We start from the raw sequence: 24,136 nt of genomic DNA on the forward strand, positions 1-24,136 counted from the left end.
GCTCGCCAAACACCGAAACTGGCTCTGTCGGAATCGAGACCGACTCTACGGGTACTGAGACTGGCCCTACTCACTCCGACAACACCGAGACGGGAGTCACCACTGATACCGGCGCTTCCAACACCGAGACCGGCATTTCTGTCACTGAGAGCAACCCTACCCAACCCAGTGGTACTGAGACTGGTCCTTCGGCCCCTACTGGCACCGAAACAGACTCTATCGGCACTCAGAGCGACTCAACTGGCACGGAAACTGGCTCTTCAGGTACTGAGACTGGCCCTACCCAGCCTGTCGATACCGAGACTGCTTCTTCTAGCACGGAAGGCAGTCTCACTGAGCCTACAGGCATTGAGACGGGATCTGCTACCGAAACTGGTCCTTCTGGTGCTGAGACCAGCTCTGCCGGAACTGAAGGCGGTGTTACTCAACCTGGTACAACAGAGACGGAAGCCACTGAGTCAGCTTCTTCTGGAACTGAGACCGCTCCAACTCAGCCTGGCAACACCGATACGGCTTCTTCTGGCACCGAGACTGGCCCTAATCAGCCCTCGAACACCGAGACGGGAGCCACTGAGACTGAGCCATCTGGTACTGAGACCGGCTCTTCTGCTACTGAGAGCAACCCTACTCAGCCCGGCATTACTGAGGGTGTCACCTCTGAGACGGGGCCTTCTACTGAGACTGGTCCTGCTGGAACCGAGACGGCCTCCTCTGGCACTGAAGCTGAACCTACTCAGCCCGGAGCCACTAAAACGGCAACTTCTGGAAGTGCAAGCGTGACAAGCGATGTCCCGCCTTCCACTACTTCAGCTGGTGTCCCGACAACTCTCCCTCCCACTACAACCACGTCGGGTCAAAGCGAAAGTTACGCCTCCACTGTCACAGTCCCTCCTGAGAACTGGTCGCCTACCTGTGCCTCTGGCCACCCTGAGTGGACCACCAACACCTGGATCACCACTACCTCAGAGGGCTCCACCGAGCAGACTGTTGTTCCCGTCATCGTCGGCTCCAAGGAGTGTGACGACGATGGCTCTGGCCTTATCCTCTTTGGCTTCCCTCCTGTCACTGGCGTCTGGTTCAAGTTCCCAGGCTTCCCCGGCTTCTCATTCCCTTGCATCCAGACATTCATCACTAAGTGCAATGACCCACCAAAGTCCGAGAAAGATGACGACGATGATGATGACGACGACAAATCATCCACCGCTTGCAGCGAAACATCCACCGCCAGTGATTGTCTCGTTGCTTGCACCACATACACAGGACCCGTTGATGCCGAAATTACGCCAGATTGTACCACAACCTGCACCAAGACTCACACTGGCTGCAGTGTGACTGGTGTCACCTCGACCACAACTGAGGCTGAAGGCTGCAGTGCCACTGGTGGAGGTGAAGAATGTGCAGAATGCTCTGACGAACTTCTATACACCATGGACGGAAGCCTAGGCAGGGATGTAGCAGATGAGAATCCGTTCGTTGAGAAGAGATGGTCATCTCCCGAGGCCAACCAAATCAATAAGGACAACAAGTTGGGCAACTGTTACATCCCGGCAAGTGTCCCCATCACGTTCCCCCAGTACCCTGAAGGCAACGACGTCTTCCTGTACGAACAGGCTATCAAGAAGTCAGGCAGCTCACCCCTGAGACTCATCGATAGATGGTACTTCTGGGAGCGAAGAAAAGACAATCGCGGTTGCTATCTGACTGTCAATGGACCTAAACCGTCCAACCAGTACTTTGGTGGAAAGCCGCTCCCCGCCCCAGATGCCGCCAATTACAAGGAGAAGGCGCCGTCGATTGATCATATCTTCGAGAAGAGCTTCCTAAAGGACTTTTGGTGGTCCATCACCCCCAGCAATGGGCGAGGTCAGAGCATCCGTGGCACCAAGCCCAGCCAGCCCGCCCAACAGATTAGCTGCGACGACTTGATCTACTATGGCAGTGCCATGTCATCGCCCTTCGGATCCCAGCCAAACAACGCGCAAGGCATGGAGTTCGTCAAAGACGTCTTTAACACCTATCCCGGAGCCAAGAAGAACCCTGGCGGCCAGGAGCACCAGCAGATCCAACCCCTTGATGCCCACTTCCTCGACGACTTCATCGGTGTGGATGCATGGACGAATGAAGCCAAGGCAAGTCAATTTGACGGTACGAGAGTGAGACTTTGCTAACACTGCCTCACAGGGATTCGCCACCACACCACAGAACATTCGAAAGAAGGTACGAGAGTGTGTGAACAAGGTGATCAACTGGCAGACACTCAGTCTGGCGCAAATGGAGGGGGAAGTCAACAAACAAATCGAGATCATCGACAAACTTTTCGTTGGGGTCCAGCTGGCCAACCAACCTCATTCTCACGATGCCATGATCCGGCAGAATCTGCGTGTCTACAAGGCGCTGTAAGTATTCCGACATTGGAGCATCTCAACAAAAGCTAACAGTGTTACTATAAAGCCTGGATATGGACAAGAATGCCCGGGATTGTCTTCAGGATCCTGCAGTCGTCGACAACAAGTGGTCGTTTGCAGAACGATACAAGACCTTCATGGAGAACCGATTCACCGGCACCGAGACCCATTCCATCAACCAGGCGATTGCACAAGCCTTCGCTGCCATGCCAGGTAGAATTCAGCAGGATCTCAACGATTGCAAGACGGCCATGCAGAACAAGATCAATGGTAATACCCAATGGAACGCGCAACAGAAGGCGACTCAGCAAGGGATCTGGAAGCAGAAGTGGCTCAACTTGAACTCACGCTATACAACTTTGGTTGCACGGGCAGCAGGGCAGGGCACTACCACCATCAACGTCGCATGGGACTGGGACATTGGCAACATTCCCAAGAAGCGTGATGAAGTTGAGGAGGGACCGTCCTGCAAGGTCGCGTCGACTACTACGGAGAGTGCCACTACTCTGTCGACTGTTGTTTCCAGGTCCGAGACAGAGTCTGACCCTACCTCGACTGGACAGCCCCTCACCAGATGCGATAATGATGACGAGTGTAAGGACTGGAACTGTGATGAGGGGAAAACCGCCACTTGTGCCACCGTGGTTCTCCTCCCTGGCTTCAAGATCTGCCAATGTGAGGGTGATGATCCCTCCTCGACAACCAGCAGCGCTCCTGAGCCCACAAACACTGGTGAGGGCAAGGGATGCTTGAGCAACAACGAGTGTGAGATGGACTGCGAAGAGGGCAAAGAGCCTACTTGCTTCCACTGGCCTTTCAACCCCGACAGCGCCTTTGGCACCTGCGTATGCCGCCTGATCCCCACAACCACCGAGACGCCAACCCCGACAACAACATCCACGACATCCACATCCACAACTCCTCCAAAAACAGTGACTGTGACGGCTGAGCCTGAACCAACACCAACGGCTTACTGTGATGTCTACGCTGCAGGTCTCTTCTGGTACGTCGAAATTACGAGAATCGATGGCTGGAGCGACGACGAAGGAGCGAAGCTCAAAGACGAAGAGGGCGGCTGCGGTGCAATGACGGGCTGGCACTGGTACGGCGAGACAGAGAAATGGGGCACCAGCGTGGCCTTTAACCTGCCATTCACCATCAAGGCAGGATGCGTGGAGCGAGCCATCGTCTCAGCCGGAGGACCCAAGCTGGAGTGTGACACTCACCCAACCTGGGAGATCACGGATAAGAAGCTCTCCAAGGGCGACACCAAGATGGCCATGGCAGCTCAAATGCTGAAGCCGGATGAGCCCTCCTTCCCAGATCTATACCAGGAGGCCGTGGAAGAGTCGGAGGAGAAGTATGGAACGGTCACGGTCACGGATCTCTACACTCCAGTGGTTTGGAGCCAGCCCACATCCAGTGCCACGCATTAGAGTTGAATTTAATGTATTTAAATAGTCTAAACATATAATAATGTTTTATAACTACATACCAAGCGCCATCGTGACAGTTTCTGCATCTTGAAACAATGGGAGGAGAACGAGAACCGAAATGCTTCACTTGGACTGAGCATCAGGTGGATCTCCCCTCCAAAGATGGGAGGGAAATAACGCAGACTAACAGTACCGGGTGTCCGTTTGTTCTGCGTAGATTTTGTCGAGTAGAGCTTGCTGTCTGGGTACAAAGTGACCCTAGAGGGTGTCATCTGTCTAGCAACACCCAACAATCACATTTAGACAAGAAGCTTTTTGCCATGACCTCTATTTTGTTTTGCAGTGTAGGGCTTTCACACCCCACCGGCATCTCATAGCTTTCCCCCATTCTTATGCACGCATACGGTCTGAAGAGCCGCCTTGAAAATGTCCAAACCCAGATCCAGATCCTTCGCCTCAATCGTCAACGGAGGAACCATGCGAATACAAGGTCCAGCAACGATGACCAAAAGACCGCGATCTCGAGCATTTTGGATCACTTCGGGTATCTTTCCGCTAAACTCTGGCTGCAACTCGATGCCGAGCATCAGGCCATGACCTCGGACATCCTTGATAACCCCTGGCATCTTGGCCTGCAGATCCTTTAGTCCCTTGACGAGATGATCAGACTTGACCTGGACCTGCTTGAGGAAGTCATCCTTCGACACGCGGTCGAGAACGTTGTTCGCGATTCGGCATGCGAGTGGGTTTCCTCCGTAAGTAGTGCCGTGGATTCCAAGACCAATGGTTTCTGCGACCCGTCGTGTCACAATAGTAGCACCAACTGGGAAACCGTTGCCCAATGCCTTGGCAGTGGTGAGGATATCTGGCTCCGCAAAGACCTTGTTGGTCTTGGGGTCTCTCAAAGAAGGATGGGCATGGGCCCAGAGGGACCCCGTCCGGCCGATCCCGCTCTGCACCTCGTCGGCAATCAACAGGGCCTTGGTCTCGTCGCAACGTTTCCGCAGAGCAGTCATGAACTCTGCCTTTGCGGGGTAGATGCCTCCCTCTCCCTGCAATGGCTCAACGATGACAGCACAAGTCTTGTCAGTGATGAGAGAGTCGAGTCCCTCAACCGAGTTGAAGGTGCCGTGCTTGAAGCCAGGGACCAGAGGCGCAAACGGCTCGCGATACTTGGGGTTGTAGGTGGCCGACAAGGATCCAAACGAGCGACCGTGGAAGGCATTGGCAAAGGCCACGACCTCGAATTTGTTGCCAGAAGGATCGATCTTCTTGGCAAAATTGCGGGCAAACTTCAAGGCTGCTTCGTTGGCTTCTGTTCCTGAACTTGCCAAAAACACTTGGTGCGCATCTGACATGGTACCGGAAGCTTTCGTCTTGGAAACGAGGTTCCTAGCCAATACATCTGCCCATTCGTTCTCAAACAGCATCGAGGCATGCATGAGCTTGCCGGCCTGAAGTCAGAGACCCGGTTAGTACTGAAGCCCTCACGGGGCGGAGCGACTTGCCTGGTCGGTGATGATCTTGGTGATTTCGGGATCAGAGTGACCCAACGACACGACAGCGATGCCAGAGGTAAAGTCCAGATACTTTTTGTTGTTGGAAGCGGTGACATATGACCCCTCGCCCTTTGTGAGCATCAAGCTCGGGCGGGGGTATGTAGGAAGTATACCTGACCCCGAATCAGGTTTCTGGGCCTGAGCATCGCCTGGGAGAGTTGCCTAGGTGAAGGTGAGTAAAGACAAGGTTGATATACACTCGGGTCCTACCATTTTGGAATAGAATGACGGTATTATTGGGTTGTAAGGAATAAGCACAAGGTTTGTGAGAAAGACTGTCTCTTGAAGCCTTTTGTACCGTCACCACTGGCGGCGCCGGAACCGATGCGAGACTGGGAACCGACACAAAGCGTAACAAACACCGTTCAAACTTCTCCACAATTCAAGCCGCCAAGGTGTTCCTGATCAACAACGAGGTATCACGGGACTCATCAGATTGATGGGGTTGGGGGACGCTAGACCTAGGATAGTTGGTTCAACATCTGCCGGCCAGTAATCCTGCGTCATCAAAGCGGGGAAGTTGTAGATATTCGGTGCCGGTCGGTTCCTGGCCGGCTCCGAGAATTGATGATAGGAATGGCGAGTTGGTCAGATGGAACTCAGCGATATGGGATCAATTGTCTGGGTAGATAACCAGCTGGGGCAGTCATGAAGATGCAATGTGTTCCAAAGTGAACAGGCATTCATTGAGACAGATGGCTTGTAGCTGTAGTGCCACTTGTTCTGGTCATCAATGATGTCTCCACAAGACGGCTTGGCCACAATGATAAAGAATACAGTTAGAGCACCGTCATGTTTGAGAAGGATAATAAAAATCCCCATACATTGGGATACTAGATATCTATGTCGTCCTACTGAGATGCAAGCAATGGCCGGAGTGCGTCGATCAACTCTGTAGTGCCATACCGAACGGTGTCAGAATTAGGCTCGACGTCGACAAGGCCACCCTCATTTTGGGCATCATTGGCCTTGATCGAGAGTTCAGCAAGAGTCACACTCATGACTCTCTCAAAAGCGTCCTTCCATTGTGAACGAGGCACAGCCTCCACCTTAAATGTCCGACCCAACAGCTTGCCCAATGCCATCGCCACATCTTTGGCGCTGTACCGGCATGGGCCCTCAGCATGCACAACCTCCACGTCCTTGTCGCTAGGGGGTTGCAACAAGATATCAGCGGCTATCAAGCCTAGATCAGGTGCTGAGATCGTGGGAAACAGCATATCGACCGGGTCGTGAAAGCTCAATAGAGTGCCAGACTCTATCGCCGCTGGAATAGCGTGTCCCCATCCTTGCATATGCTCAGCCGACCGCAGAAATACCTTCTGACAGTCAAGTTGGCGAAGTCGCTCCTCGAAGTTACGGCACATGGTAGGCATCCCGATATCATGAACGATGTGAGCCCCGTAGTCAGAAATCGCCAGCACGCGCTTTGGGCGGGCCTCTTCGAGCGCGGCAGCCAGACTCTCGATCGCTCTTCGCATTTCCTCGGCTGTGTCCTCGGCTTGTGGAGATGGGGGAAGGATGATTTGGACGATGTCTGCATCGCCGATTGCCTTTGCGAGGGCTAGAGAATCCTGCAGGTCGGCCACAGCAATCTCGCAGCCGAGTTCACGCAGTGGCGCCGCCTTTGACACATCGCGAAGAATCGCTCTAACAGGCACACCAGCCTTGCGCAATGCTGATGATGTTGCGAAGCCGACTTTGCCAGCCGCTCCGAGGATTGCATACATGTCGAGTTTTTGAGTTGGGATAAGCAATATGTCCAGGAGAGTGAATGATATTGATCATCTTTCCTAGCAAAAGGGTTATGAGACGAACAGATGTGATTTTAAATAATGCATAAGAAACCAGGGAAAGGATAAAGAAGTTATTATTAATTGCAACGTTCGGAGTTGGTAGTGACGCATACCAATAAACCCATAGATCTGCAAATCTCCAAAGCCGTACACCTGTAAATCCGAAGGTTTGTGAGCTCCGCAAATCCGCAACGTCAAATCCAACTCCGTAAACCCGATGTCTATATTTAGCATCAATGTTCTACTTTACGATTTGCTCGCCAACACTGTGTGTTTTGTCAAGGCGAGCTCCTGATATAGATCTAAACCTAGGATTAATACTTCAGCTAGGGTTAGTCTATAAGTAGTTTCACTTTAGAGAACAGTTGTCAAGAAACAGGGCCGAGGGCTTGATGATGTATATGTCAACGGTGAGGCTAGCTCTACGCACACGGCTGTGACAACGAATTGATCAACGCCCAAACATTGATCACTTATTTACTTGGAGCAGTAAACCAGTTCAGCCCTAACTTAATGTAATAATAGATTGTTCGTCAATGCGCGTAAATGTGGATTATTATTTTCCCTGCTGATCAGCCTTGGCTTAACAACATTCCCCGCAGTCATCTTCAGACCCATCACACCTCATCATACATTGAACCTACTGAGGATAAGCTTCCTCTTCTTCATTAACCATGTCATACTTGGAAGCTATAGACTCTGATGTTTTGACATATACCGCTAGCAGCCTCGACGCTTTGAAGGGGGCCCGATTTCCACCACGGAGTCAGGCAACATGGGCACTGCTAGCAGAATGGAATCTTTGCTCACGATGTCGCAAGCTGCTGTTCAAGCTGGAACCAAGTGGTTACATCGAAGAATTTCCTGACGACATCCGAGAACGCAGAGATAAAGGTTGCAGATTCTGCGGTGTGCTGTGTGAGGCCGCAGTTTGGGCGGGAATCTGGCCCGATGTCCAATCTGGAGACGAAAGGTATGTTATCTCGCCTTTCGTGACAATTGCTCATTCAAGCTTAGTGAGGAAACTGTCGAGCTTGAACTTGTGAGCCGATCCTCTATCGAGATGATCTCGATGGCCGATGTCAAACCCGAACTCGGCTGTGTGATATCTATCGCGGATGGTACGTACGCGTCTAGGCTACCGTGCCATTTGTAGCCTTGACATCATAAATCCTTTCGCTAACTCATATGTTGATAGCAGAACCTATTCCACAGCCCATTGATGGAACCACTCAGGCCAACCTATCAGGCGAAGACGTCTCCTATATCAGGAACCAGCTCAACAACTGCCTCTTCAATCCAGCGCATGATTGCGAGCCCCTAGCACTAGATGACGAGGCTCAGTGGCCGGCCCGGGTCTTGCAGATCCGCGATCAATCTGTAATCCTCCTCGACTTCGACACTGATGTCATGCCGGGGAAATTTGCCGCCCTCAGCTACTGCTGGGGCAGCGCGTCCGAGTTGCAGTCAAACCCACCATACAAGGCAACAGCGTCCACCATCCAAGCCCTTCGTTCCGGTATTGATACTTCAGAGCTACCTATTACCATCCAGCAAGTCATATGGGTGTGCAAGGAACTAGAAATTGGATATATCTGGATCGATTCGCTCTGCATCATTCAGGACTCATTGCAGGACTGGCAAGTTGAGGCCACTAAAATGGCCACGGTATACTCCATGTCCAAAGTAACCATCATCGCCGCCTCATCGACATCTTGTCACAGTGGGTTCCTCGGCGTTGAGAGGCGTCATGATCGGCTTCGGACATCACTCGGCTTACCTTTCCAACTAACTGTCAGCTCCGTTTGTACATCTGGATTTCATAAGCACAAGTCGGTGGGCCACCCTCATGACCCCCTCGATACCCGTGGGTGGACATTCCAAGAGGAAGTCCTCTCATCCAGATATATCAAGTTTACAAAGGATGATATTCAGTGGAAGTGCAATGCGGGGTCCGCGTGCATATGCGGTCGGCAGCCTAGCAAGGCCTATCGTGGTCTTTGGCAGGTTTCGAGTCCTACAAGTCTTGACGAACGATCTTGGGAGAGCTTGGTTGAGGAGTTCTCCCACAGGCTCTTCACCAAAGACACAGACAAGTTGGTTTCACTATCCAGTTTGGCAAGGAAAATGGCCCCCAGGTTCCCCGCGCTCGACGGACAGACACCATATGTTGCTGGACTCTGGCGGCGCACTCTTGTGCAACAGTTGAAATGGTATGCAGCTGGTGAACTGGGTCGGTACTCTGACCACTATGTCGCACCAAGCTTCTCCTGGGCTTCGCTCAGCTTCTACAGAAGGGGAGTGGAGTTTTCGCTACCTCTAACGCACATTCTTTGTGAGGCCGTAGATGCGAGTACCACGCCTGTGTATCAGGGAAATCAGTTTGGAGCTGTCTCTCGAGGAACCATAGCCCTACACGGCCCGCACATATACTACACTATTCGATTTCAGGAGGGAAAACCCAAGATGTTTATCAGGCAGGAGATAACACCAGCGCTAGAGGTGAAACACATCATACTTGACTGCCCGCTGCGCGAACGCCTCGTCAATGATGGCCACATCACGCTACAGAGGTCAACGGGAGCGACGCAACAAGAAGATGGAGAGTTTTCCATCAGCGTTCTTATCTTGGGAAAATCTGGGCAGCGGCCATTTGGAAGCTTGTACTGCTTGATTCTTGGATACGGGGAAAATGGAGAGCACCAGCGGCTTGGTCAGGTTCTATTGGGATATGCGGATAGGGAGTCCAAATTTTCGGCCGAGCATTTCAAGCCCTTGAGAAAAGAAGTTGTTCTAGTTTAATATCCAAGGCCGACTAGATCATTGCTTAAGTCAATTCCGCCCGTTATGAAGGTTTCTTTTCTTTTCTTTTTTCCCCGGATCAGCCATCTCATATTTCATGACAGACCGTAGTCACAAATGAGTTCAAGATGGTTATTTAATAAGTTCATGATGAGTTAATAATGAGTTAGTGACAAGAAAGAAAGTATCTCATGTCAGCCAAATCCTTCCCCATCCCTAGATGATATCCTTGGCACTCGCGGAACTCGCCAATGCTCCGCGACCCGACTCTGGGATGGTTGAGGACCCCGCTTCTTGGCTCGACGATGCAAACTTGGCAAGACAACAATGGGTAGCGATTTGTTGCGGATAATGCAGAGTATATTGTAAAGACACTCTGACCCTGGGATCAGAGGTCGAGACTATACCATCGCTTTGCATAATCGTATGTAGTTCATCAACTCAAACTTGTCAATCTGCCCCCGAGATCCTCTTGACCAGGGTAAAGCCTCCTCGGACTTCTATTGTTCCTGCATCCCTGCAGCCACTTCACTACCCCGCTCACACTCTGTCCTCAATAAATCGCTCGTAATTACCAGGACAACGTCGACATCATTTACTCCAGTCTGCTCCATACCTGTTGGCTCCCTACTCCAGCCGCTGATCCATCTACCGCCCTCCCAACATGTGTCAAGATACACCCGCGGATTCCCCACCCGGTGGCATCCTCCCTCCCCAGCACTGGGCACAACAGGTTGTCTCACCGCCCCAAGCCACAATGTCTCGAGCCTTGCTTATGGTTGCAACAGGGACAAGACGACACCGACGCCGATTCTGCTCTTGGTGATGGCGCTGAATCGTCAACTGCTTCCATCAGCTCCAGTATCCTCCAATATAGAACTATTCATGGGCGATCTTACCACAGTGAGCAGGGCAACGCCCAGTATTGGTGCGTTCTCGCATGCCGTTTCTTGTTCAGTAATGTCTCATGACATGATGCTAGGGGTGCAAATGACGAAACTCAGAATGAGGTGATGGACATCAAGTATGCCTACCAGTACTGTCACCTGGATGATGTTTGCTAAGACCCTCTAAGCCATCACACTCTGACTCTCGGCATTGGAGAAAAGCTTCATTTGGCGCCACTGGAACAAGAGAACCTCGAGGTAGGCGGTTTCTGAATGATGCGTCAGTTCGTTGGCTAACTCCTCAGTTTGTTGTCGATATTGGCACTGGAACAGGTAAAAAATCCCCAATTATCAGTCCTGATGTACTCAATACTGACTTGAATCAACAACACAGGCATCTGGGCCATGTATGTTATGACTAAAACGAATGCGCTGCGGAAACTCGCCAGCTAACCCTCGCAGTGACTTTGCCGACGAGTATCCCAACGCACGTGTTGTAGGAACAGATCTGTCTCCCATCCAGCCAGGCTGGGTTCCTCCGAACCTACAATTGTTCGTGTCACCCATGCTCAATCCCGTAATCGGCTCAAGACTAATCATATGATAGTGAGATTGAAGACTGCACCCGCGAGTGGACATTTAAGCCCGACTCGATTGATTATATCCACATCAGGTGGCTTGTTGGCAGCATCAAAGACTGGGGTGCTCTTTTCAGTGAAGCCTTTCGCTGCTGTAAGCCTGGCGGTTGGGTCGAGAGCTACGAGACTTCCTCTGCGATCACGAGTGATGACGGAACGGTCAAGGATGATTCTGCAATGGGACAATGGGGCAAGTTCTTTGTCGAAGGAGGCAAAAAGCTTGGTGCGACCTTTACGGTCGTGGAAGATGATACCCAGAAGAAGGAGATGGAAAAGGCTGGATTCGTTGACATCCACGAATTTGAATTCAAGGTAAGTCTTTCCCCCAAACGGCCTTTCTCTCCAAGAAGGCTCTCTACGGTGTTGAAGGTAGGGCTCATAACATTTATTAGTGCCCTGTCGGTGGATGGCCAAAGGATCCCAGGCTCAAGGAGATGGGACGGTTCACTCAGTATGGGCTCGAGACTGACACTGAAGGCTTCGTTCTCTTCATGGCTCACACTCTGGGCTGGAGCAAGGAGGAAATTCAAGTATACATCTCCCATCTCCGCCGCGAGATGCGTGCAGGCAAGTCGCATGCGTTCTACCGCCAAAAGGTGGTCTGGGGTCGGAAGCCATCCGAGAAGGAGGCTCCCAAGTCGAGTGATTAAAGGGTTGACTATGATCATGAGGAAGAGGTGGATCACGAATTGATGAATCATATGACAAGTGTATTTACTTCGCTTCCACGTAGCTATTTAACCGTATTCATTTGTCTCCATTCACTTATTCAATCGGTGGAAAGCAGACCTCGTCGTTTCAGTTGTTGGCATCGTTGGGGTGTGCCTTGGAATACTCGGGTCTTGGTGGAGAAGGACAGACGGCGTGCTTGGGAACAAGGACACGAGGGTGAGGCAACATTAATGATGCATCAAAGAAAGTTGTCCTCCTGACGCAATATTCGGGAATTACTAATTACTTCAAAAAATATTAAATAAAAATAAAAATAAAAAAAAAAGAAGAGGAGGAGGAAAATTGCGTGCTTCTTCGAGGTAAACACTCGTGTCTGAGGGAGAAGGCCCGTCGACCATGCACCAGCGCAACTCCGAATTCAGGGCAGAAGCCTGTGAACGTAACAGAAGGCAATTTTCAGAGCAGAAGAAGAGAGTAACAGAAGAGTGATGCTGTGAAGAAGGAAGGATTAAAAAAAAAAGTTCTCAGTCCGAAGGAGGCCAAAGGAACAGATGCGCGTAATGGAGGACGCGAGACAGCAGTACGCAGGCCACCCAGCCCTTGAGTGCTTCACCAGTTCCAGTTGCTGGGCACCGCTGCCAAGGAGCGGCTGGCCTACCAGAGCGGAGTTCGCCGCGAGGTACCTCTGCTCCTGCCAGGGGTCTCAGTTTGTGGCCAGCTACACTGTGTCTAACCTCGTTAGCTCTAGTCATTGCCAGGTGTCGATCTTGGCGCGCAGGCTGGCAGTGGTTGGCCAGAGCAACACTAACAACTGCCAGCGACAAGGGGCGCCATCAAGTGGAGCTTGCTACTGGTGCCTCATTGGGCCTGGGGCGACTCTCCTGCTCTTGAACAGAGCACTCGTGAGGCCGAAGCCTGTGAGGGCGATGGCTCGCGGAGAGTGGTGCTTGGTAAGAGTAAGGTCTCTCTGGGGGAAAACTGGTTATATTCATAGCCATTAGATCAAGATTCCCGTATGTGGTACCTCCCAAGAGCAATATTTCCAAGAAAGAATAATCGTGCAAGCTACGTGATTCGATCCATAAAACAAGACTAGTATAGGCTTCGAAATTTACCAAGTGAGTGACCACCAGCGGCAGAGAATTCAATCATACAGGTGCCTCTAGAGAGAGAAAGGCACAAAAAGTACAATGAACAGCTTTAATACCTGCTAGACCTATCGTCTAGCTGCTTAAAAGATTTTACTACATGTCTTCGAGAAGTGTCCAGGGTAGCGGGCAAACACGAAGGTGATAAGAAGGCCGATAAGATAAGAGCGTACCTGTGAAGATAAGGTCTGGCTTGATAAGATTAGATCGCATCGGTCTGATAAGCTTGATAGCACGCCTGAGCGACTATCTACAACCCTTGCTAAGATTCTAGGCTTGCGTGACTTGAGCATGCTTCAAAGAAATGTTTATGTAATTTAGCCTTGCATTGGCTTCCAGTCTTCGGCAGCTTACTTGGTCTCTCTATGGTTGGTTACCAAAGACAACAGAGCCATGATCCACGCAACGCCAAGCTGTCTGATACGGGTGATATGGCATATTTGTCACCTTTGTCAGATTTGCCATCTATTCACGGCCAAGTATAACATGCCGTGTTCAAGATCTAACCGGACGTCAGGCAGACATCTTGAGCCGCTTTAGTGACGTCAACACCTGCGGAAGTAACCTTTGCTGAAGTTTGATGGGAGAATTATGCCATTACGAGGCTTCGCTGCTTTAATGAGGCGCTTCAACTCTATCTTATAAAAACTCTTTTGCTTTTTCTTCTCGTCATGACTCATTTCCCATCCATATTCACATTAAAAGGGCTATACTACTTCTGAAAAGGTGCGGGGCTCGATTCTTTGTCCTCAATCCTCTCTTCTCATATATCCAAGACTCTACTCACGGGCAACACAATGGCGAGCGTCCTCTGTTTTCCACCCGAACTTTGGGTTATGCTCATGAAATTTTGCGATTCGCCGATCGATCTCAACAGCCTCGTTAATGCCTCCCCCGATGCTTCACGGCGCTTCTTTGCCGACAAACGATCCATACTGAAGTCACACATCAAGGCAATCCGTGCCACTTTCGGTTCGATTCCTGCTGCAGCTCTCTTGCCAGCTCGACTCCGTCATGCCAGACGGAAAGAGGGACTTGACACTTTGGCAAGGGAAGAAGCGGAAAAAAAGGTAAGGTCAATCGCCATCTTCTACCTTACTCGCTCTGAGACCGATACAGAACAATTTCTCATGAATAAACTCGGGCACCTTTACGCGCTTTCAACAATCATCACTGAAGCCGAGTGGATCACGTCTCAATACGCGCCACAAGCTTGGAACTACTACAAACACATGAATCGAGAAGATTTGCCTCCCCTCTACGTCGACCCGGCTTCTCTAAGCAATGGCATGGAGCTGTCCTTGAGAGAGAAGCAAAAATTCTCTCGTGCCGTGTTTCGGTTCGAGAGCTATTGCCAGGCGTTCTTCCGTGGCGAGGAGATGTTGTTCAAAGGCGACACAGACTCTCGTCGGGTCTGTTTTGAGGAAGAAGCTGGCATTCCGGAAGACACGAACATTGTGAACACCTTCTACTCGATCGTATACTACGTTTTTGATCAGCATTGGTCACTCCTAGGCAACGTCATTGAGTATCTCGGTGCAGCAGCGACGCCTCCACCAAACGGCATTGAAGCCGCCGAGGCGGATGACCTCGAACACAGACCTGAGTTCAAGGACCGCAACCGGGTACTGAGGCAGCTTCATTTATGTCGGTTTCGATATCGAACTCAGCTTGAAATGCATAAACTTGTTCATTATCTCCTATCTCAAGGCCTGAGCACTCTTTTCGAGCTGCAGAGGATGAGCATTGAGGAGTTGACAAGCTTCACCCTTGCCACGTTCTACCGCATAAGTCTGAGTCAACATCCGGTAATTCTGATGATCAATGGGGTTGGCCTCCACCGCAAAGGAGTTGTTTGGGGTGACGGATGGATGCCATGGTTGCACATTGACACTGTACCCTATCGGATTGATGGAGGTTGGAAATCCGCAGAGTCTTTTTGGGATCAAAAGCGTGTTGATGAGGGAAAAAAGCACGGATTCATGTACCGCAAGTACTGATAGAAAGCACCACAGCAGAGAAAGAGTCACTACAGTGTTCCTTGATGATGTGCGTGATGCCTGAGACGGCGGGAGCTAGAATAATTGATGATGGTTCCCTGACTTTGGGATACAAAAGCAACATGATCTTCTCAGAGAATACCAACCAAGATCAAAAAGGTTAGGAGAGAGTGGTAAGTCGTTGGCAGTTTTCTGTCGGGCTTGTCGAAGTTAGATACTCGCAAGATCAGGCCTTATCAAACGACAGGCTTTTGCCCAGGATCAAAAGAACATTTTAGTATAGAGAACCAGTATTGAAGAAACATGGTGCTTTTAAGGCGCTAATGTCTAGACTCTAACATACATGAAAGGGAGACCAAGTCCCATCGGAAAACCTAGGACGGACATAGCCGGCCCCGTGAAGCGAGACGCGCTCACGTCTCGGATTCTCCATCAATCCAGACCACAATGTTCCCTGGCGGGTTCACCATTTCCTTGAAGAATTGTCTTATAGCCTCCTCCGTGTATCGCATACTGAAATGCATGAGCACAAATGTCGTCTTGGGCCACTTTCGAATGACTGGTTCCAGATCGCTCCATATTGTGTGCTTGGTCCGAACCGCCTGTGGCTTGTGCTCCTCGTACAAGAAACTGCACTCTGTGATGACCACCGGTATACCCTCTTGTAGCCAAACGGGGTCAGCAGCCAGGGTTGCTGCGGTGGTGTCGCCTAGAAAGGCAAATATGGGAGTTGACCGTGGAGCCGTGATTTCGACGCCGGATTCGCGTAGTGCCTTGAGTTCGGGCCCTTTACGAGAGGTAAATTCTGACTTGAGGCCATGTGTGACCATGGAAAAGACGTAGCCCACACACGGGACTGTGTGGTCGCAGTTGAAGGCTGTGGCAGTCACATTCTTCGTTCTTCTTAGGTTGACGGTATCGCCGTGTTGAACGCCATGTGTAATATGAGTGTTGAGCCATCCATTTCGGTCCGGGTCATTGCTGCCTTCATCACTTGTGTCTGCGAGTTGGTCGGCATCTTCGGCAGTTATCAGTCCACCGAGATTAAGCATCGTTCTGGCGAGGAGAAAGTCGTCGAGTACCTTGACCATCTCGACTGGACAATAGATATCAGGCGGATCCTCGCGTTTGACAAAGGCGGGTGATAGAAGAGTGTGGTCGCTGTGGCCATGGGTGAGAAAAATGTGCTTTGGTCGTGCCTTGTTGACGCAGAGTCCGGCATCGAGAAGAAGATTGAGCTGAGGGATGACGAATGAGGTATGCCACGCTGCTCGAGACTTGCCCGTCAAGACATATTGGCTATGTGGTTTTGGGAACCGCCACTCCAACGTCTCGGAGCGTGTTGATTGCGGAAGCGGAGTCGCAAACGTCAGTTCTGTCATGGTGAAAATCGAGCGTGAGCGATCGAGCCAGGTGGAAGAGGGATGAAGGTTTCGATGACAGCGCGATGCGATCTTCTGAGCAAGGTTGGTGTTGACCATTGGGAGGCAACTATGTGCGTGGGTGAAGTTGTCTTTATAGGCTTATCGCTTATCGCGCGTGTGTGTGGGCTGTGATGCAGGAGCCACTTTCGGCAAGGTGACTCATCAGGCACGGTTGAAAATGACTGGCCACGCCGATAAATGTTAACTCAGCCACTCCCATTGAGCCACATGATTGACTATGAATTACGCCCAGTTTATATTTCGAAGACAGGGTTATTTTTAAACTCAATGTAATTATTATTTACGGCTGAGTTTGCTTGTGCATAGGATTGAGTTGTGTTGTTCCACCATCTTTCGTTGAGCTAATTTTGGACTGTTGACAAGCCTTGTTCTAACAATGACTTTGGGCTCATGCATATTCTAATAACGTGATGGAGGCGACGGTGGACTATTTGGCTGGGAAATTCTCATGGACATTTCAATAACTTCCTAGGATCCTATCTCTGCTAGTTCCATCAACTCATTACAATGGCTGCAGTGACACTATCCTAAATATTGCCCCAGGCAGAGGTCTCTATAGAGATCTTCGGGAGCTATGAGATCCTGACTACGAGAATACCGATAGAGAACATGGGAAAGAACAATGCCATTGAGTGACTCTTAACAGCGAGTCAAGAGAGAAGTCGAGGCAGTTCGGCGCAATTATGGAAGTCGGGGAAGTCGGGGGGGATTGTTTCAACACCCCGCTGGCAAAAACAGTTAAAGCTCCTGGTGACGGCTGGGTACTCATCATTCCATGACATGAGGGACTAACCATAAGCGGTGCATTCGAGCGTGATTGTCACATCACGGCCCTAGGAAATGGCATTCGGGGTCAAATTAGACTCCGCGTTGACTATTTCTATGCGACTGGCTTCTCGGAGACCACACCGAGTAGCGAATCAAGGACCAGCAGCGGTGGGAGGGTTGGACCGAGCTTTGTCATCGCTATCCCAATGTTCCCCCGACACCAGCCGAGAAGTTTAGTGATGCCGTTATGTGCTCGGACCATAAATAGTTACGAGATAAGATAACAAGCGTTGGGAGAAGAACTTATACGACCCATTCGACATACCTGCGCACACACTTTGATCATTCTTTAACTCAATCGCAAAGCCCCTTTCACCATGACCAAGCCGAGCACCCGGGTTGCCATCTATGGAGCCACCGGCGAGTCTGGCGGGCTTATCATTAATGCCTTGCTTGAGTCGGAAGATGCCCAATTCGTAAGACTCCCGCTCTGTCACTGAACGATTGGCCATCGGCAGCGCTATGGGTGCTGTGATCGAGATGAATACCAAGCTAAGGATGTCAAAAAGGATGTGACGGCCCTAGCTCGGGGGTCAGGCGACAAGCCAGGGTACCAGGCTCTGGCCAGCCGCGGAGTCAAGATTGTCACAGTAGACCTCAATGACGCAGTGGAAGTGATTGCCAAGAGCCTCGACTCCATTGATGTTGTCATTGCTGCAGTTCCTCCGCACGTTCTTGAAGCCCAAATCCCTCTTGCCCGCGCTGCAAAGTTGGCTGGCGTGAAGCGATTTGTCCCTAGTTCTTTCGCCATGGCACTCGCACCTGGTGGTGTCGCAACTGTGCAGGATTCAGTAAGTGTTGCATCTCAATGGTGTTTCGGGCTTCTCTGCGAGCTACTGCTAGCAAGTAGACAGTGCACTGACATGCCCGATGCAATAGAGAGAAAAGGTCTTGGCTGAGATCAAGAGCCTGGACCTACCATACACAGTCATTGAGGTCGGCTGGTGGCATTTTGGCTTCATCCCTAAGCTCCCCTCTGGTCGTACGGATTGGGCCATAGCCCTGCCCGATTTCATCGTCAACATGATTCCAGGTGACGGTAATATGAAGACCTGCCTGGTGGACAATCTAGACGTGGGACGACTTGCCAAGATCATTGTCGACGACAGGACGCTTAACCAAAAGGTCATGGCTAATGGGGATGTCCTGACGTTCAACGAGGCGTTTGACGTGGTTGAGCAATTGACCGGTGAGAAGCCTGAAAGAAAATACGTGAGTCAGATTGGCACCAGAGTGTTGGAGAGATACTAACACAATCTTGACAGTGGTCTGCTGAGCAGCTGGATGCGACTATCAAGCAACTGCAGGCGGCCACTAAAGACGGGGAGGTAGACTATGTAACTCTGGTCGGACGATTCTGGCTTGAGTACTACTACTCATCTTTCATCGACGGAGACAACAGCCCTGAAGGCGTCGAACGCTTGGGTTTTATTTGGGCAAAGGACCTGTATCCTGACTTCAAGCCAACCTCGTTCAAGCAGTTTTTCCAGGACATTCTCGATAAGAAGAGGACTCTGCCGTACGCTGGCAGATCCTGAGCTATAATGAGAGATTTTATTAGTTACTTTATGACCTGTTGTATCCCATGTTATTGCGATTCAAATAGACACCGACCCATTTGATTGTTTACTTGATATGTCTATCCTTCACAGAGGGAGGATTTCAATGTCTAGTGCCCCTTTCGACCTCCTACTCGCACTGGTTTCATCAACAGGCTGCGAACTTCTTGCAAGGGTGTCGGGATGAAAGGGTGTGGGTACTGACGAGGAGGGGCGCAGAGCAGGAAGAGCTTGTGCTGCCCTGCGAGGCCCCCAAGAAGGGCTGCCTGGTTCTGTCCAAGCTGGGCCTGGAAGGCAACCACGTCAGAAGACTGCAAGGTAGCCCCGTATTCATCCAAGGAGGTTGTCCATTTGGCATTGTCCGAATGGTACGTATTGATGGGGCCCTTGGTCACTTCGGTTGTTCCAGATTGCAAGATCTGAACGCCACCGTCATCAACCCGTTGGACCACATAGACCAATATGAACTGCATAGTGAAACCCATGCTGCAGCTATGCATTAGTGAAAACTAATATGTCTCTATTAGGAGGAAGCCTACCTCGAGTGAGAGCTTCAAGTCCCTCCTGAGCTGCATTCCATGCCGACCGTGTTGTTGCCTGTCAGTGTGAAGATCCCACCATGTCCACCGGCGGTGAAACTCAGGGAGGTGCTGGCAGTTGCTCTAGCCCGTATTAGCAAATGTTTCATATATGCTGCGTAAATGGGCGACATATCGTTCTGTTTGAGCTGACGGAATAGGGAACCTAGCCATGCTCCAGTGCGTCTCATACACTAGAATTTGGCAATCTGTTCCATTCTACGCACCGTCTGATGCCAACAACATGGATGTACCAAGCTTCACCCTACGATTCAAGGCTCTCTCGGACGATCCAACTCAGCCCGTGCAGAACTGCCAATTGCACATCGTGAGTTCCGATGTGGTTGAAGTCTTTGCCAACTGCGCCTCCGCGACCATTGACACTGAAGGCAAGTGGTACCAAGCGGACGCGTTTGGTGTGGTTAGTGTCATCGTTTCTACTGCAGACATGGCCTCCTTTACCCTCCAAGTGGACCAGTTCCAGGCTGTTGGAGGTACTCCTGTGGCCATCCAGACCAATGTCTTGAACCCCAACGGAAAGCTGAACACCAAGCTTGCCTTCATCCAACATGCAAACGATCTCTTGAATGCCAAAACCCAGACGGGGGGGCGTTGATTGCTCCAGGGGCCGTCAACAGCAGGATGCGGAGCAGGCCGCATCCATGATCAATCAGTTGAACAAAACCCGATCTTCCTTGGTCGGCCAGGCCAACCCTTGAAGAGGATCGACAACAATCCCAAGGTCTACAACCTCAAGGGCAAGAGGCCGACTATTCTCGCCGGCATTGTTGGAGACAACACACCCAGAAAAATAGAGCGTTTCTTGGATAGACTGAGCGAGACCAGCTGGTATGACCCTTGGGGTTTCTTCTCGTGGTGTTACGAGAAGCCCAAACAGGCTACAAGTTGGATCCTTCAGAAAATTGGTACGTGACTCCCGTTACTAGATGTTCTAAATCATAGACTCTGACCCTTGGAACTAGGCAATGCCCTGAGCTTGGTGATAGAAATCGCCGGCACGGTGTACAAGTTCATTCTCGACGGTGTTGAAGTTGGAAAGGCCATGAGCTGGGTGTTTGAGAAGATCACTGTTGGAGTACAGAGGCTGATTGACTTTGTCGGTTTCATCTTCCAGTGGGGAGACATCCTCGACACCTCTGACAGCATCGTGGCCTCTATTAACGCTGGTCTCGGATATGCGCAGGACAAAGTATCAAGTCTGAAGGCAAAGGAGCAGTAGTTTATGAAGATCCTGGAAGACTCTGTGAACAGCCGCCAGGCCCCTGAGAATGTTGCTGCAGGCAGCGAAACAAAAGATCCCCTGGAAACAATCGATATGGATGCGGCCAAGAACAGCGTTGCATATAACTGGGCGTCGTACTAGGTTGCGTATGGAGGCATGGCTCAGAGTGGCAAGATCAACGGCGCAGCGGATCTCATGTCGGCGATGCCAACTCTCGAGGACGGCACTACTCTTCAAGACCTCTGGAATGACTTGCCAACTATCTTTCAGACTCTGTACTACTACATCACCGCCATTGGTGGCGATGTGAGCGACCTGTTCACCCCTACCACTACGTCCACCGACGCATATAACAAACTGAAGCTCGACTTGATCAACGCTGCCGTTGATACGACGCAAAATGTTCTAGATCTCCTCGTCGACGCATTGTCTCTAGTCCTAGCTTAGTTCCAACAACTCTGCAATCAGGCTATCGAGCTCCCCATCTTCACTGCCCTCTGGAAAGCCATCGCCGGCGGCAGGGACTTTGCCGTCTTCAATGCCTTTTCACTGCTCATGGCCATACCTGTGACCTTTGTGTACAAGGTGGTCGATGGCACAGCACTGCCGTCCCTGAAGGGCATGGACAAGACTACTTTCGCAGCCTACGTGAATGGCACCCTAGGCGACGATGACTCGGATTTTGGCATCACCCGCACCCAGATTCAGATCGTTGGGTTCGCTATAGCGGTCACAGCTATCCACCTTGAAGTGGACTTTCAGCTCATCAGCTGGGTGACCAAGAAGATCCAAGGCCTCGCTGCCGTGACCATTGACACTGGTCTGATCTTTGTTGGCGTAGCTATGCTGATCATCGGATGGCCTGTTGCTGGTCAGAAGGACATGGGAATGAGATTCATCGTGAGTTATACTCCTTGCAGTCTTATATTCTATGGCCCCCAGGGCCTAGGCTTTCAGTTTCACGAGTATCATTTGGCATACTGACTTCTGCAAGAGGTCTGGGGACTCGACTGCTCCAACTTAGTCGCTCTTGCAACGACACGATTCGTCTCATGGAAGACGAGCACCCCGCGGTCCGAGACGGCCCCCGCAGTAGCAACTTGGGGCGTAATGACGTCGATACCCTCATACATGATAAAGATCATTGTCAACAACGACTCAGAGCCGAGCGACCTAAGTCTTCTTGCCCGGCACATCGTGGAGGATACATTCGACATGATCAAGGCGTGGCTTGCTAGTGTGGGCGAGGTTGTCGAAGATATCAAAGTCAAAGCCGTTGCCAAGGGCTTGGGGTATGTATGTGTTACTATACAGGTTGTGATGAAGTTTGTAGTCTTTTATATTGCTGCAGAGGATACTCTTGATAGGCCTTTCTTATTGCGTGGATAGCAGAGATGCAGGGCAAGAGGTGGTAGTTCTCAGTGATATAGTCTTCCTCGTTGCTGACGAGGTCACTATTCGACGAAATTTCGAGTAAAATATAAAGGAGTCAAGACTAGTGCATAGATGGACATACTACCCTAAAAACCTCCTCTAGTACTTTTACAAATATGTTATGGTATCCTACGAAAGCGAAGAGCTTTCGAAAAAAACAAAAAAAGGATGAGAAAGTAAATCTATCTACCTAGAAATCGTGAAAGCAAGAATATATACAGAGCATATACTGATACTCTAACAACAGGCATACTAGCCTGCAAATATGAGCTTGGATAATGGCCATAGAGTCCCGCTTTATGACGCCATGTAGTCTCCTAGCTTAAATCTTTCCAAAGCCAGCGTTCTGGGGAACTTTGGCCTGCGCGGTCTTGGCCTGAGTGGCCCGAGCAATGGGCAGACCCTTAAATTCGGACAAGAATCCAGTGTCCTTACGGTTGAAGGCACCTGAACCAGAGAAGATGTTGCCTTGGCAGACGCGACCGAGGTACGGCTTGGTAGCCTCTGCAGCGGCGGTGTCGGGGCAGCTGTTCAGTTGGCCCTTGAAGTCGGGCGTGACGACTTGCTGAACGTTCAGGAACACGTTGCCCTCAAACAGACCCTTGCCAGCTGTGTCTCCCTCGATGGCATGACCCTTGATGTCAGACCAGACGTTGTTGACCGCGTGGAGGAAGGTAGTGGCAGAGAGAGCCGGTCCACGTCCGGCTGTGTGGATAATGTAGTTGTCTGGATGTATGAGCAGGCACTCATGAATAGGTACTAGAAGGGAAACTCACTCTGGAGGGTAATTTGATCGCCCTGGCCAACCATTTCAAAGGTCCAATAGTGGTAACCAGTGCATCCGGCTGACCACGAAGTGCGGCCGTCGATGAAGTTGTTTGACAGAGTGATACCGGTGCTCTTGTCACGGCCAAAGACGTAGTGTTGACGTCCGAGAAGCGATGTCTGACAAGATTAGCAACTATCCCACCGTTAATTGAAAGGTTAGACTTACAGTGCAATGATCGATCCAGATCTTGCTGGCGGCATTGAAGATAAATGCATCACCGCCCCAGACGTATTGCGGGTTAAGGGTAGTCACATCTGAAGTGTGGTTAGCCGAGCGTCTGTTCTGTCGTCTTGTCCGCGCGTTCTGACTTACGGATGTTCTGAACGATAACGTTCTTCACGTTGGCGAAGCGCAGTCCCTTGCCCTTGATAATACCCTTGTTACCAACTCCAATAATGGTCTTGTCCGAAGCGACATTGATACCAGCTGTCCCAGCCTTGTCGTAGGTAACCTGGGCGGCAGGCCAAGTGCCACAAAAGTTGGCGGTGTTGATGGCCAGTTGACAGCCCTTTCCGGTTCCCCATGGAGCGCAACCCGTCGCACGCACCGTACCCTCGGAGCCAGTGAAGTCGTAAGTCCTGTCGAGAACGATGACACGAGGCGACTTGTCGGTCAAGTAAGTGACAAGCTCCTGGATGTTCCTCGGGGTGACGGGCGTTGCTGAGCCGCCTCCAGTAACACCTTGAGCAAAACCTTCAGCTGCACCAGAGACCTTCTGTGCAGCAGTGGAGGTCAGAAGTGCGGTAAACGCACTAACGAAAAGACCGAACTTCATCGTAGCAGGAGGAGTAGTTGTGGTAGGATTGTAGACGCGAGGTGGCTTGGCAGATGAATAGTATAGTATATGTCTACCTTAACCCCTATATATATACCCGAA

At 50.9% G+C, this 24,136-nt stretch overlaps 7 protein-coding genes and 1 pseudogene across 8 annotated transcripts, besides 1 other annotated feature; 4 read left to right on the plus strand and 4 right to left on the minus strand.

Annotated features, from left to right (window-relative positions):
- Positions 1-4,212: 4,212 nt before the first annotated feature.
- On the minus strand, positions 4,213-5,613 carry NCS57_00924500 (Acetylornithine transaminase; the record flags this gene model as incomplete). Its single annotated transcript, XM_053059026.1, has 3 exons — positions 4,213-5,295; positions 5,350-5,562; positions 5,611-5,613. The coding sequence occupies 3 exons, from the start codon at positions 5,611-5,613 to the stop codon at positions 4,213-4,215; spliced, it is 1,299 nt and encodes a 432-aa protein (XP_052911097.1).
- Positions 5,614-6,251: 638 nt separating this feature from the next.
- NCS57_00924600 (NAD(P)-bd-dom domain-containing protein) lies at positions 6,252-7,130 on the minus strand (the record flags this gene model as incomplete). Its single annotated transcript, XM_053059027.1, has 1 exon — positions 6,252-7,130. The coding sequence occupies one exon, from the start codon at positions 7,128-7,130 to the stop codon at positions 6,252-6,254; it is 879 nt and encodes a 292-aa protein (XP_052911098.1).
- Positions 7,131-7,870: 740 nt separating this feature from the next.
- NCS57_00924700 (HET domain-containing protein) lies at positions 7,871-9,998 on the plus strand (the record flags this gene model as incomplete). Its single annotated transcript, XM_053059028.1, has 3 exons — positions 7,871-8,169; positions 8,214-8,317; positions 8,395-9,998. The coding sequence occupies 3 exons, from the start codon at positions 7,871-7,873 to the stop codon at positions 9,996-9,998; spliced, it is 2,007 nt and encodes a 668-aa protein (XP_052911099.1).
- Positions 9,999-10,576: 578 nt separating this feature from the next.
- Positions 10,577-12,173, plus strand: NCS57_00924800 (annotated as a pseudogene). Its single transcript has 8 exons — positions 10,577-10,926; positions 10,981-11,022; positions 11,074-11,143; positions 11,191-11,218; positions 11,280-11,292; positions 11,348-11,437; positions 11,493-11,835; positions 11,916-12,173.
- Positions 10,577-12,173: a sequence feature.
- A 3,583-nt stretch (positions 12,174-15,756) lies between these two features.
- Positions 15,757-16,725, minus strand: NCS57_00924900 (Lactamase-B domain-containing protein; the record flags this gene model as incomplete). The annotated part of the gene is made up of 1 exon (XM_053059029.1): positions 15,757-16,725. The coding sequence occupies one exon, from the start codon at positions 16,723-16,725 to the stop codon at positions 15,757-15,759; it is 969 nt and encodes a 322-aa protein (XP_052911100.1).
- Positions 16,726-17,933: 1,208 nt separating this feature from the next.
- Positions 17,934-19,154, plus strand: NCS57_00925000 (Semialdhyde-dh domain-containing protein; the record flags this gene model as incomplete). Its single annotated transcript, XM_053059030.1, has 4 exons — positions 17,934-18,032; positions 18,075-18,407; positions 18,496-18,828; positions 18,882-19,154. The coding sequence occupies 4 exons, from the start codon at positions 17,934-17,936 to the stop codon at positions 19,152-19,154; spliced, it is 1,038 nt and encodes a 345-aa protein (XP_052911101.1).
- Positions 19,155-19,997: 843 nt separating this feature from the next.
- NCS57_00925100 (uncharacterized protein) lies at positions 19,998-22,473 on the plus strand (the record flags this gene model as incomplete). The annotated part of the gene is made up of 7 exons (XM_053059031.1): positions 19,998-20,364; positions 20,428-20,679; positions 20,737-20,963; positions 21,138-21,413; positions 21,465-21,896; positions 22,137-22,288; positions 22,386-22,473. The coding sequence occupies 7 exons, from the start codon at positions 19,998-20,000 to the stop codon at positions 22,471-22,473; spliced, it is 1,794 nt and encodes a 597-aa protein (XP_052911102.1).
- Positions 22,474-22,752: 279 nt separating this feature from the next.
- Positions 22,753-24,034, minus strand: NCS57_00925200 (Amb-all domain-containing protein; the record flags this gene model as incomplete). Its single annotated transcript, XM_053059032.1, has 4 exons — positions 22,753-23,156; positions 23,207-23,375; positions 23,425-23,513; positions 23,572-24,034. The coding sequence occupies 4 exons, from the start codon at positions 24,032-24,034 to the stop codon at positions 22,753-22,755; spliced, it is 1,125 nt and encodes a 374-aa protein (XP_052911103.1).
- Between the last annotated feature and the right edge of the window lie 102 nt (positions 24,035-24,136).

The sequence above is a fragment of the Fusarium keratoplasticum genome, chromosome 7, assembly GCF_025433545.1.
Source record: "Fusarium keratoplasticum isolate Fu6.1 chromosome 7, whole genome shotgun sequence".
NCBI lineage: Eukaryota > Fungi > Ascomycota > Sordariomycetes > Hypocreales > Nectriaceae > Fusarium > Fusarium keratoplasticum.